General features: G+C 44.4%; 1 protein-coding gene across 1 annotated transcript; it reads right to left on the reverse strand.

Annotated features, from left to right (window-relative positions):
• Positions 1 to 3,353: 3,353 nt before the first annotated feature.
• On the reverse strand, positions 3,354 to 12,985 carry wnt11 (wingless-type MMTV integration site family, member 11). Its single transcript, XM_068332059.1, has 6 exons — positions 12,731 to 12,985; positions 10,631 to 10,815; positions 8,643 to 8,887; positions 7,079 to 7,356; positions 6,713 to 7,005; positions 3,354 to 4,409 (listed from the first exon to the last, which is right to left on the reverse strand). Exons 2-6 carry the CDS (start codon positions 10,711 to 10,713, stop codon positions 4,235 to 4,237), a joined length of 1,074 nt encoding a protein of 357 aa, XP_068188160.1. The 5' UTR covers positions 10,714 to 10,815; positions 12,731 to 12,985; the 3' UTR covers positions 3,354 to 4,234.
• Positions 12,986 to 13,399: the final 414 nt, after the last annotated feature.

A 13,399-nucleotide genomic window follows, 5' to 3' on the forward strand; every position in this document is an offset into this window, starting at 1 on the left:
GCTGTTTCTTTTATTCGTATTAATTCAGTCTCACTCTTTGTCTCTACGGCTCTTTTCATCTATCCTCTCTCTCATAGCCTCCAAGGAGGCTCCGCCATCTCGATTGACCCTGATTCACTGCCTGTTGACATTATGGAAGTATAAATTTATCCATTTAACGTCGAGTTTAGTCTGAAGATGAACAAATTTGTTTTTATCCCAAACAATGTGGCGTGTAGTTTAACTTCCAGAAACCCAAAATAAGTTACTTTGATTCACTTTCACAGAGTTTTCAAACACTTCCGAAGGAATATGATGAATGTTTAAATGTAAAGAGGCACGTTGAAGGGATCACGAAAATCATTTTGAGTTCAGATTTAAAACTCGGGTTTCCAGTGTCTATATATGGCCAAACCTCTCCACCGTTCACAGACCTTTGTTATACATAAAATATCTTGATTTGTGTGCTGTATTAAATTACAGGTTTGTCCTGATTGCTTTGAGAAGCTCAAAATTTTAAATATGTACCGTAGCTCAGCTCCTGTTTGAAAGGTCCAACAGTGTTTGTTAAGAAAATAAGGTTAAATTGTAGTTTTGTTATCATGTGTCAAATCTGGTTTTACGTTTATTTCTTTAATATCTGCTTTCAAATGTTCGTCCCAAATGAGGAGAACTGTGTCCCTCCCTCTAAGATGTGGGTAAAACCTTTTTTTTTTGTCCAAATATTCACTTTCATATCAACACGCTGAGAAGAAAACAAAAGGAAAATGAGAACGAAATAAAATACAAATTCATTTGGGAAAAATGTTGAAGAAAGAGAAGGGAACATTCCAGATTGGTCCACGGTTGATGGTTTCTTTCCTGGCACCACTGCAAAGCGTTTCAAAGGAATATAATGAATATATTTTGTGCAACCCTGACCAAAAACCGACCAACCACCCAACAACACAAACAAACAAACAAATGTGAAAACAAAGTTCATAACACAAATGATGCCTTTCGCAAAATATTAAACTGATTGGCTATCTCCAAGCAACACACACGTACACACACGCACACACACATGCACGCACCAAAACAAAAAAACGGCCTTTAACAGCACTTACTGCTGTGTTCCTGTTTAAAGGGTGGAGGGGTGAGGTGGGGGTGGGGTCCACAAAAGTCCATTTACAGTACGGGTCAGTTCCTCTGAAAGCCTTTACCACTCCAGCCAAATTCTTTGTCTCCCCCCCCTCCCTCCACTAGTTATCTCCACCGCCGGCTGCACAAAGCCAATTGGTATTATATTGTCCAGACTGACATTAACCCCTGATATTTTCACTGCTCTCCATTAAAGACCCCTTTCCCTCCTCTATTAGCAGCAACTCCCGCCGAGCGAAGGGTCACGTCGACCGCTGAGGGATACTTCAGATACTCTCCGACAAAGACAGACGGAGAGAATAGAAACTGAAAGCGCAGCTGCCACCGGTTCCGTTTTTTTTTGTGGTCTTTGCTTTTGCCGACACAAAGGTCTTCAGCCGGCCGGACGAGGGTTTCGCACTCCAGCCGCTTTTTCGCCTGATCCCAGTCATTATAATCCCAACCATCCCAGCTCCGCGCCGTCGGCCTTTTTGCACCTTTTTGATTTATGGATGGAAAAAAAATGGAAGAATGTAGAGAATTCTAACGCGAACAACAGACTCATATTTGTTAGCACCTTCCACCAAGTGTTGTTTTATTATGTGGGTTACGTCCAAGTGAGATATTTGAGACGGGTTAGACGGAGGGCAGCTGAATAGTTGCACGTCTTAATGATAACAACGGTTGCTCTGAGGGTCAAATGTTCCAGACTAGAGCAGAAATTTCCCCGTGATCCTGGTGTTTGACCGTCAGTTTATCAACACAAATTCAACAAGCACAATTTTGTCATTTCTAATGGAGTCCTTGGCCCGGGTTAAACTGACAGACGAGGAAATAAGTGATGTCCTGCATGCTTTAGCATCAGCTGAGTCCTTATTGTCAGCGCCGACTCAAGAGTTTAAACATTCTGAAGTGTGTTTGACATCTAAGATACATTTTTTTAAATGTACGGCTTGTGTGTGTGTGGATTATTTACTTACAAACACACACACTTACACACATTAGCAGGACTTTGGTGTCCTCAGTAACGCATTTTCGCTTACATCTGGCAGGAGACACCTGTAGGTGATGACGGCGTGGAAGTCCTCAGTCAGCAGATGAGGGTCACACACACACACACACACACACACACACTCACAGGCCTATTCTCTATGACCCTATCGTTGTGAAGAATGCCAGTGACTGAGGCGTCCTTGAGGCGAAGCCGTTGACGGACGTGTCTGTTCACCTGCAGATTCGTCCTCCCCCCCAAACCAACAGACCGCAGAACCCCACACCCATCCTCACCTCCTGTTTTTGGACGTTTAATCCAATCAAATCTTTATATAAATGTATGAGACCTCTAAGAGTTCATTGTTCAGTCACTCCCCTTATTTGGAGAATTAGAGGTTTGTGTATTCAGGGTCTTGGCTTTGGATCTGGAGCCACATTTCCCCTCCTGACCCGAAATAGACGTACCTAATCGACTCTTCTCGACCTATATTTGAATCCAAAAAATGAAGTCAATCATTAGACGGCCACTAAAATCTAAATGGCCGGTGATAATGTTCCCCTCAGCCTCGGTTTTCCAGACTGCGTGGAATTGTTTTGGCAGTTTCTGTGTGCGTCCACAGGTTTAGGGTCAAGGAGCGTTCCAGCCTGAGCGATGTGTCATGTGAGCTCACAGCGTGGATCCTACATCCTCCACAGCTATTCCTGTCATTTTCAAAATCATGAGAACCACTTCAGCCAACACGGGGCCGGTCAGAGGGTAATATCTCGTCTCGACACAGTGTGGTCCCTGAAACGGTCCGAAAATCCGATCGGAATAAATGACATTTCTTGTTTTTATCTGATGTTTGTCCATCGGGGGTCCGACTCTCAGACTGATGAGTGTTTGAGTGTTAAAGCTGTGTTAAGAGTGCAAAAAAAAATCCTTTTGTAATGGCTTTTGTGAGGCGTTGGAATGTCCAAACAAACACTTTCCCAGGGTTTGGGTAATTCAGAGAGCGATCCCAATAGGCTTTCAGGTCGAACCCTGCAACTCATTACTGACTGTGCCGAGCTGATTTACAATCACACTGGGCTGAAAGTTGTGGTAAAGTGTCCTTTTATAAGACTTGGATTTGCAATGAATTACAGGAAATGTTTCTTAGTTTTACAATAATTACTCTTCGGGGTTATAGATTTGTCGAGGCCAAAAGTCTTTAAAATGAGTTGTAGTAAAGGTGCAGTTCACGGAAAAGAAAGAACAACGTGCAGAATCTTAGTAAAGATGATGGTGAAAAATCATTTAATTATTTTATAAATACTTCTTTTCTTTATTTCAGTATACAAAATAACAGTATGTACATCCACACAAAAGTGGTTTACAAAAATCCATGAGTTCAGCTCATATTTTCATGAGAAAAATAGAGATTTTTAAACTGCATGTCAGACATAAAGGAGATAATGCACCGTTTTAAGTCCGTAATGCTCCTCTCTCAATCCACAGGGATGCAGGAAACGCGGAGATCCATGCAAGACAAGAGTCCGAAACGTTGTCCACGAATACGCTCCACGATCGGAAAGCGCTTTAAATTCCCTTTGTCTTCCGTTCTTCCTCCGTCGTCCGTCGCCGCAGAGGAAGAACGATTGGAAAGTACCCATAAAAGTACCGCATGGATCCGTCAGAACCCTCTGATCTCCATGGAAACACAAGTCTGTTAGGTGAGGTGCAAAGACATTCCCTCTCCTCCAGCATAAAATCCAATATTATTTCTTTTTTTTTCTTTTTTTACTAGAGATATAATAAAATAGACTTTCAATATCCCCTTTTTAGGGGGATTTATAATCATTAACAAGACAAAGGAAACACCCAGGAGGACGGCGGTCTTCACATAAACTGGTCGCCAAACTCTTCACATCCAGGTTTGTGAAAGCAAAAAAAAAAAAAGAAGAAGCTTGTTAGCCCGATGGGCTGTTTGGAGATGGGATACAAAAATGATACTGACACATGAATAGACCATTGCTCCTTGAGATACACATGCTAAAGCTTAAGACAGACGTAAGCCTTCTCTGTATTGTAGTGCTTTGGTTAATCTGTGGTCTCTGGATGGGCCGGGGGTGAGGAATGGGGGTGTAGAGGACTGCTGGTGGGGCCGGCGGTGGCGGAGACTCATTTGCAGACGTATCTTTCCACGATTCGCTCGCACTTCTTGCAGGTGACGTAGCAGCACCAGTGGTACTTGCAGTGGCAGCGTTCCACCAGCTTCTCGGTGTACGGGTTGTAGCCGCGACCGCAGCACATCAGGTCGCAGCTGTCGCTGCCGATGGAGGTTTTGTTGCACTGCCTGGAAAAGAAAAGAAGAAATCATTAATGAGATATTTTGTTGCTTTGATGAGACAAACAAGCAGGAAATGTTCTAGTTCCACTTCCTGTCGCAGACGTTTAGGTCTATGGCTTCCTTCTGAATTATTCTGCACAATCTTGTGAGGAAAGTCTGCAAAAGTGTCACAACTGGTGTGCTTTAACCTTTTCGGTCGTCCATCTCCCAAACATTTTCTCCTTTCTTTTTCTTTTTTGTTTGCTCGTCTTTGGGCAGCAGGCGCTCAGACTCTCATTTGAGGAGCCTAAAGGCGTTTTGAATGAGGAGAAAATAGCCCCGTCATAAATCACCCTGAATACACAGAGGTGCCCTCCCTTTCTTTAGCTTTGCCCTCCCCACATAATTGCATTGTTTTATGATGGCAGAGTGTTAATGACCAGCATGGTGAAGGAGACGCTGTGCTGAAGGCTGCTGTGGGAGAGGAGGAGTAGGAGGAGGAGGAAGAGGAGGAGGAGGAGGAGGAGGAGGAGGAGGGACAACACTCATTGAGAGCATAAGACAGGTTTATTGCATCGCTGGGAGTCGGGGAAAAAGCCCAAAACCCCCACACAGTTATGTTTTGTCGTGAGTGAGATCTCATTATATCACTGCAGCCCTGCAAGCAGAGCAGCGAGAGGACAAGCCCTGCACACTTTCACATCTGCTGGTTTAAACACAGTAATGTAATTTAAGACTAAATCACGAGCTTATTTAGTGTGTCTTTTCACTTTGCACTTGGTCGTCAGACGTCACGTTTAATCCATTTGAGGCGACGGCGAACGTCGGGCCCAGACGCCGGCTAGCCGCTCTCAGGCTCGTGAACGGGTCAGGGCTAACGTTGCAGACAGACGGGGGCAGATGGGTCATTTCAGGAGGGAAAACTGTAAAACCTGACCTCCAGCAGCCACCAGTTAGCACCGACTGTTATGACCACGAGATGAAGCGTTGCTATCAGGCTGCAGTGGTGGGACACACGGACACAACGAGTGTGTCTGACATGAAGCACGTCTCCTGGTTATCTGTAGGTGCTTTATGACTGAGACACACACACATATGACAGTCACATGACGTGTGGCGTGTGCACTAAACAACATCATTGTTTGCCAGGACTCGTTCGACTGCAGGCGCTGAAGCGTGATAAAACACGCAAGTGGATGCACAAATCACCGCATTCGTTCTCACTGGAGGGGCATTATTGGAGCAAATACCTCCAACATGAGCCAAACAGCCCCTTTTGATTAAATTAAACCCAACTCTAAACTCCAACAAGAAGTGTGGCAGCAAAATGACTGTCTCATGGTTCTGTTATCATAAAAAGGTAGAAGAAAAGGAGACAAATAAACCAACTATTTATCCAGATCCACTTCAGAATTTACGAATTACGTCTTTGGCACATGAGCCTCGCTTCTGATCAATTGATGACCAACAAGTTTTATCAGCATCCATCAGGTAGTTTAAGCATAATAAATAGAAATGCAAAAAGTTCTGGCATCAGTCCCTTTCTCCAGATCATTTCCATCATTCAAAGTTTAATTTCATCACATAATTAATCCAAAAGTTCCTCTTGCCAAAGGTTTCTACCATATTCTAAGGAAATCCATCCAGTAGTTTTTATGCAAACCTGCTTGCAGAATAAACAGACAAACCAGCTAACCCCGGTGAAAACTTTACCTCCTGGGCAGAGGCAATAAACTGGGGTATGTATGGCCAGGGCTGTGAAATCGCATGAGATTCATATTAGCAGAGAGACGTTCACCTCCTGTATCATGTAATACAAAACTACACAATAAGCCAGAGATACGATCTTCCATTTTCTGCAACATATTTGCAGAAAACTGGGAAATTCAATAAGCTCACAAGATAGTGCTGCACTTTTTGAGTCGTATTTGTCTCGTTGTGTTTAGACAGATTGTAGCCTGAGTTAAACCTTCTAACAAATGAGCTTCTTCCTGCCAGCAAACGCCGTCCAAACCAAAACACTGGAGCTCGATAAGTAAACCTTTATCTCTGGAGGACCTCTAACTATTTCCCCATTTTGTGTGAGGCTCTCCAATCAATATCAGCTCAAGTGCACTCAGTCCTAAGAATAACCGCTTTAGTCACCGTCTTAGATAGCGGGACAAGGCCTCCAGTCACACGTGCTCAGACAGGACGCAGACAGCGCGCTCTCAGAGGCCGCTGGTTGTTATCATCTGGCCGGCGAGCCACCAGAGGGGGGAAGGCACCTCTTTTCAGTCACGCTATTAAATCTAATAGCAAAAACATCCCCGTCTCTGTGGTCGTCTCACCTGTCCTGCGTGCCGACGGATCCCTGCTTTTCATTCTTGGTGCAGAAGTCCGGGGAGCTCTGCAGGTAGACCAGCTCGTTCTCCCGCACCGGCCGGATGTCGATGTCTTTGGGCACCAGCTGCTTGCGTGTCCCCATGGGCCGGTGGACCACTTTGGTGGCGGACAGGTACTTGGTCTTCAGGTCCAGGGCGACCTCCCTCAGGTCCTGCAGGCCTTTCCAGCAGGTCCTTATGGAGCAGGAGCCGGACACGCCGTGACATTTGCACTTCATCACTAACGCCTCTCTCAACGCCTGCACGCGAGGAAGAGGAGGTTAGACAGCGCTCTTCATCCTTTACTCTCCCTTTGGCGTCAAATTACTTCACCTGTCTCCCAACTTCGCTGTTGTGCAGGTGCATCAGTTTGTTGGCGTGGGAGCCGGAACGCTTCATCTTCATGGGCGCGTCGGAGAACTTGGAGCCCATGATCAAACCGTAGTGCAGGTTGTCGGCACAGCCCCCCCAGCGGTATCCGGGCTCCAGGACCTGAGCCGGGATGGGGCCGCAGGAGCAGAGGCGCAGGTCTCCGGAGGTACACGCCCGGGCGATGGTGTGGCTGATGGTGGCCGCCGACAGGGCGTAGACGAACGCAGCCTCCCTCGTTCCTGTGGTAACAGGTTAGCGTGTTAGCGTAGCGTCCACCTTCAACACGTGTTTCCTTAATGTTACGTTTCAGCTGCGCCAAAAAGAAGCTGAATGCATTACAACTGAAACTTTTGGAAGTTGGATTACTTTAAAATCCAAACAGCATTTCGGCAGAATCAAACAGTAATCACAAAACAATATTGTACTCAAGCACATCAGTATTTTCTTACATCTGCAGCTACACATAACAATTGTTTCATTATAAATTCTGTTCTTATTTTATCTGATGATCCTTCAGAATAAAGGATTATTTAATTAGTAATTATTATCAATAATTAAAACATGCAATAATCTCTTCTTCACACATTGTGCGGCGGTGAGAAGTGGATCAGTTCAGGATAGTTTGTTTTTGTGCACTCTCTTCTCTAGTTGTCGTAATCCGCTGTAGGTGTAGCACAAAGAACATAGTGGTCATCTTGAATTGATATCGGTAAAAATTATTTTAACTTTTTATTGCAAATAAAAAACAAAACTTCTAAAGGAAGTTGTCAAAGCACACATCTGTTGTACGATCAGCCGCCCTGCCATCTTATTCATCTTATTCAGCATCCATCTATCAAACGCAGTCCATCGCCGCTCAAACGCTGCCAGGCGGAGTGACGACTGATGTGATTGGTGGTGATAGGCGAACACGGGAAGCACACATGTCAAAGGCCGAGGAGCAATTGGAAGAAAAGGGAAGAAATCATGTATGACGGTGGGCTGGTGATCAAAGCCACCCCTGGACAGAGATGAGTTATTTCCTGTTTGGTGCAGACGTCTCCTTTGCCAAATGGAGGCCGAATTTTTTTTGTGTTGTTCTGTACAGCCCCCAAATAGTGATCACCACCCAGGAAATATCCGAGCCCAAACTGAAGTCTGTTTAGCTACACAAACAGCCGAGCTAGACTGCAATGCAAACAGTCAGATAACACCGCCGATCTCACAAAGAAACAAAGTGAATAATGTTACCCCACCAAACATACATGCAGTAATGTGAGTGTGTGGTGTGGGGAGCTGGGGGGTGGTGGGGGGGTGAGGCGTTCTCAAATAACAGCTTCGGTTGAGGTCCACGGAGAGAGCTCCTCAGGAATGAGTAATGGGACAATTTGGCTGGCAGCAAAATGTGAAATGATGCAGCGTGTCATCGTAAAAACCAGAAATGACTTTTGAAAAGGACGTAATTCTGTATTAAAGTTCTGCTGATGTTGATACACACAGAAACGTGTGGCACAGACGCGTCAACAAGGCCGGATCACGACCGTACCTCTGTCGAGGTCGGGCCGATACTTGGTGGCGTCGACGGGGACGTCGATGGAGGAGCAGTTCCAGCGCATGTCGGCAAACGTCTTCTGGCAGGTCTTCTTGACCTCGCGGGCGGCTTGGATGATTGTTTGCATGAGCTCCAAGTTGCTGCGACAGAGTTGAGCTTGAGAAGACACCAGACCGGGCAGCAGCTTGCAGTGTTGGGTCTGGTTGATGGGTAGAGATGGAGGAGAGTGCGACAGCGCCCTGCAGAGAGACAGACAGTATGGATATATATACTCTAAATTGCACGATGCTAACAGCTTTTAATGACATTTAAAGGATCATATTTGTAGCAGTAAGAAGGCACGCTAGCAGCTTTAGTTATGGTGGTGTGTTAACGATTTGGGTTGGGGTTTTTTTTTTTTTTGTGCAGACACATTTCAACCTTCTGGGACACACCGGCTTCAAACAAACAGAAAGAATCTGAGCAGATGATGCGTCAGACAGGAAAATATGTTGGCGTGCGTCGTTTTGCAGGAAAACCTCTTATCACATGAAAATCCTGAAGGGGAATCTGCTGCAGACTGATATAAAATAAAAGCGACGCATTCTTGGCACCCGGGTTTCCTTTTGTTAAAGCGCAGAAGAGGCATCGAGATAATGCCAAGAAATATAAAAACCACACTGGATTCTGATCCGCGGTCCGGCGAGAAGCTGCAGAGACTCCTGGACGTTCGTATTTTCCATCAGGGGATGCCAGGTCCTCCGTGGCCTCGCTCTGACACACATCGTCTGTTTACAGACTATTAAAGCGGGCACACATTTGATTCAAACAGTTTAGACTTATTGAGGATTAATTTAATAGAGAAACCACAGGCGGAGCAGGTTCGCTCTGATCTCTGCTTCTCTGCGTCCAACGCTCTGCCGAGAGTTCGTGAGAACCAGGCTGCACCGGGGGGCCTGGTTCACATTAGGGGCCGAGGGGCCGCCACTCTGTGCCCGATGATAAGCTGTGACTCGGCTGGGCCGGCGGTAACCCGGCACTCGCAGGTGTTTACAGCCGCATCTGTTTTGCATTGCACCACCGTCAGACTGAGATTTAGCACATGCCATCCCAGCTCGTATGGACACATCTGCTCGAGTCTTCCCGCTGTGATTATTACAGCCATTCGCTGATAAGAAGGCCTTTATTTATTTGGTGAGGCCAATGTAGAAACCTGTGACATGAGTACAAGAGTACAAAATAAGTTTTTTTTCATGCATTGAAGTAAAAAAAAAAATGAAACTATCGCTGGTTTGCTGTTTTTTAAAACGTCTTCAACCCAACAACAGTAGAGAAAAACTCAAAGGGCGTATGAAGGCATCCAAACTAAACTATCCCCAACTATCAATTAAAACATAAATAAATTCAAAAAATAGCATCTTGGGAATTTTAGAGTTTCCAAAATTATTGCGAAAATTATTGTTTACTTTTAGTAAACAGAGCAAGGACCAATCAACATTTATGTCAACATCTAAAGCTATTTTTAAGCCTATTGAAGACACAGTATCATCGCCGGTGCTGTCTGCGCCGCTGCCTCGTCATCCCCATTTTATTTTCTCATCATCTTATTATACAGCCATGGGGTTGGGGGAGTTGGGGGGTTGGAGGGTGGGGTTAGGGGGGGATCGTTTGATCTTAAGCTGAAATATGCATCCCGTCTTCGTTTACCGAAGCCAGATTAAAGTTTAAAGAGTCCTGCCCGCTAATCTCCTGTCCCTTCATCAGATACACGTGTGCAGAACACACAGTCTCCTGATCAGGAGCAACCTGAGGAATGTTGGGGCCCTTTTCAAAGCCTCCAACGGCCCTCCACTCCACAAAACACCAAAACGTGAGCCCAGGTTGCGCCGTGTGGCGTCCTGACGTCACGTGTTTTAGCAGTATTTTAACGTAAAGCAGGGTTAAAAAGGTGATACAGCAAAAAAAAAAAAAAGGGGCTTTACAGCTCTCCTGAGGATACTTACAGCCATTTGATGCCAGAGCAGACCTGAGACAGCAGCAGAGCCGTGAGCACACCCACAGGCAGGGCATGAGAGCTGCTCCTCATGGTTGGACCGTTCGGACAGGACACCAGGACGAAGGCTGTTGGGTAGCTTGGCTCAGACTCAAGAGTCAAGGCTCATAGCACTGCCTCCTCCTGCTCCAAAGCCTGGAATCAGACACACGTGATCACTGATGTGGACGAGCAGCAGCGAGTCAGGAGCAGCGATTTGGGATCGGTGTGTTTTGGTTACTGTGAAGGTCATTGTGTGACCTTTATACCAAAAAAAACCCCCAAAACAATAAGTCTGGTAAAAATTAAAGAAGATATATTTTTATCTTTGCAAAATGAATCTACTTTTTTGTTTTGTCATTTCTCTGCAAGATTCCTTAAAAATATATATATACATGAGTAATTTTGACGTGAACGAATAGAAAACGTGATTTTCTGTTTCTTTTTTTGGAGATACATTAATTTTTTTCATTTCTTTTATTTTTTAACATTGTGATTTATGGCATTTTTAACATTTTCTGTAATTTCTCAGTGAATAATATATGGATCTTGATTTTAAAAAATAGGCATATTTAGGACTAAGGTATTTAGTGCAGCCCCAAATGAAAATCTAAATGCACTAGATTTAAAAGTTTGGTTGATAGAAACCAAATTCTTTTAAATTATAGTTTCAGGACCATGATTTTGATTTTTCACAAACTTTGATTGACTTAAATCTGATTGTTGGGTCTTGATGGAAGTCATTCCAGTTTTAGTTCTCATCATACATCTCTAATAAAATCCATCCATTATAATAAAGAATAATGTGATAGAATAATAACTGAAATGAACTAAAGTGTTCTGCATCCAGATCACGAACACTGGAGTAAACTCTCAAATATTGGACAAATAAAGAAAATTCACTCTAGGCTTTAAATGTAAATTAAAAGCAGAAAAAAAATTAAACTTTAAAACGAGTAAATCTCTTGGATTAAAATAAAGGACCTGCATAATTTTCCTACAGCGTGCGTGTCCGGTTGGTTTTAAGTTTAATTTACATTTTGGTGCTTTTAGCGCACAGAAGGAGTCATGAGACTCGATGGTTGTTTTTTTTTTACCGAAGTTCGGAACTCACCGACGACTAAACATCACGAGGTTTTCCAGACCAGGAGAATCCAGTTGGGTTCATTCTAGTCTGGATAGTAATTATTGACCAGTCCGGATGCCAGAGGGCCGAGGAGCACATGACGGGACAGATCCCCAGAAGCTTTATCTGATGTGGCCCCCAGCTGATGTGGACCCTTTGAAGGCAGAAGATAACGAACCGCGTCCGAACCGCAGAACCTCCTGGTCGCTGATTGGCGGAGAAACCGTGAGAAATTCACGGATGCTTAGAGTTTAAAAACTATTTCTAAAGCCTATGTTCATCATATGTGGATATGATAACGTCATCAGCCCATCCATGAAAATAAATAATTCCCAGACGCTACCTAAGGTCTATGTTTGCCGCTTGGCGCTAATCTAAATCGCTGCTTCAAGTGGATTTGCTGTTTAAATTTACTTTCGGCCAAAGTGGACTAAATGGCAGCTCCTGTTTCTCCCCAGAGGATAGAAGCTGATAGCCTCACACCATCCGATGTGTGTCTCTCATCAGGCGGAGATAAACTGGGCAAGGCGCACCGAGCGGACCGTGAATCATATTTCCAAACCATCATCGGGGATCTGTTGCCTGATTAGGGAAGATTAATAACTAACAGAGTCGGACAGGGATATATTTTAAACGCCCTCACGTTCGTGTAGTTGGACATTCTGTCTGTGAGGACAGAAGTTTTCCATAAGAAACTATTTTAAAGGCAGGTGATGGGTTTTTTTTTTTAACGCCGATTTTGAAACCGCTGCTATGAATGCTTGTAAAGCAGAGTGGAATAAAGTAAACTAAAACATTTTAACCTAAAAAACAAACAAAAACAAAACTAGTCGTTCAAACTCAAAATTATTCCCAGTTCGGAGTCCCTGACTTTAACCTTATTTAACGCGCGTAAAGACGCACGAACAGCAGCGTGCGCAACTTTTTCCTCCGCGTTCTCCTCACCTTAGCGGCGGCGCTCAGCTTCCAAAGTTGCGCCAAAAAAAAAAAAAAAAAAACTACACCAGAAAGTGAAGTCAACCCTCAGCAGGTCGGAATATCCTTTAGGTGTTTCTCTTCTGTCGGTTATCAACTGGACGCACCAGTAAAATCCAGCATCGGGTGGTAAAATAGCTCCGGACAGGTACGCATGGTGCGAATCAGAGCGGCGTCTGTGGTGCGACTGGGGCAGGAACGGTTGACTGGGTGAGTGTGAGAGGGGGGCAGACTCAGCTCTGAAGTACCCCTGCCCTGCTCTCATCTCACTGCTGATGTCAGAACTGCATTAGCATAAGAAAGCAGGGTAGAACCGGGGCAGAGCTCCTCGGACGCACTGGAATGCAGTCGGATAAATACAGTAAAAACACGGTGGAGTAATCACATAATATTCCCGCGGGGACATGAAGTGAATTACGGCGCGTCTGTGATGATGAATAAATAATCTATGTGACCTTATTTTAATGGAATTTTTATAGCCTCTCTGGCCCTGCTGCTATTAAAGTTTCCTCAAGTTCTCAAAGGACTCTCAGTAGTGGATTTATCATTATATTTAATAGTAGTAGATTAAATGTTAGATTAAGAGGGAAGAAAAATAACTGTTGCCTGTAAAGATTTTAGATTATAACAGCTTTTTAT

The sequence above is a fragment of the Antennarius striatus genome, chromosome 13 (genome assembly GCF_040054535.1).
Source record: "Antennarius striatus isolate MH-2024 chromosome 13, ASM4005453v1, whole genome shotgun sequence".
Lineage (NCBI taxonomy): Eukaryota > Metazoa > Chordata > Actinopteri > Lophiiformes > Antennariidae > Antennarius > Antennarius striatus.

Excerpts from the sequence above, each read along its gene's own strand:
- wnt11 (XM_068332059.1), bottom strand. The coding sequence starts at position 10,713 with ATGAGGAGCAGCTCTCATGCCCTGCCTGTGGGTGTGCTCACGGCTCTG. Across the intron at positions 8,888-10,630 it reads TGCTCTGGCATCAAATGGCT|GGCGCTGTCGCACTCTCCTC; the intron begins GTAAGTATCCTC and ends GTCTCTCTGCAG. Across the intron at positions 7,006-7,078 it reads ACAGCGAAGTTGGGAGACAG|GCGTTGAGAGAGGCGTTAGT; the intron begins GTGAAGTAATTT and ends CCTCGCGTGCAG.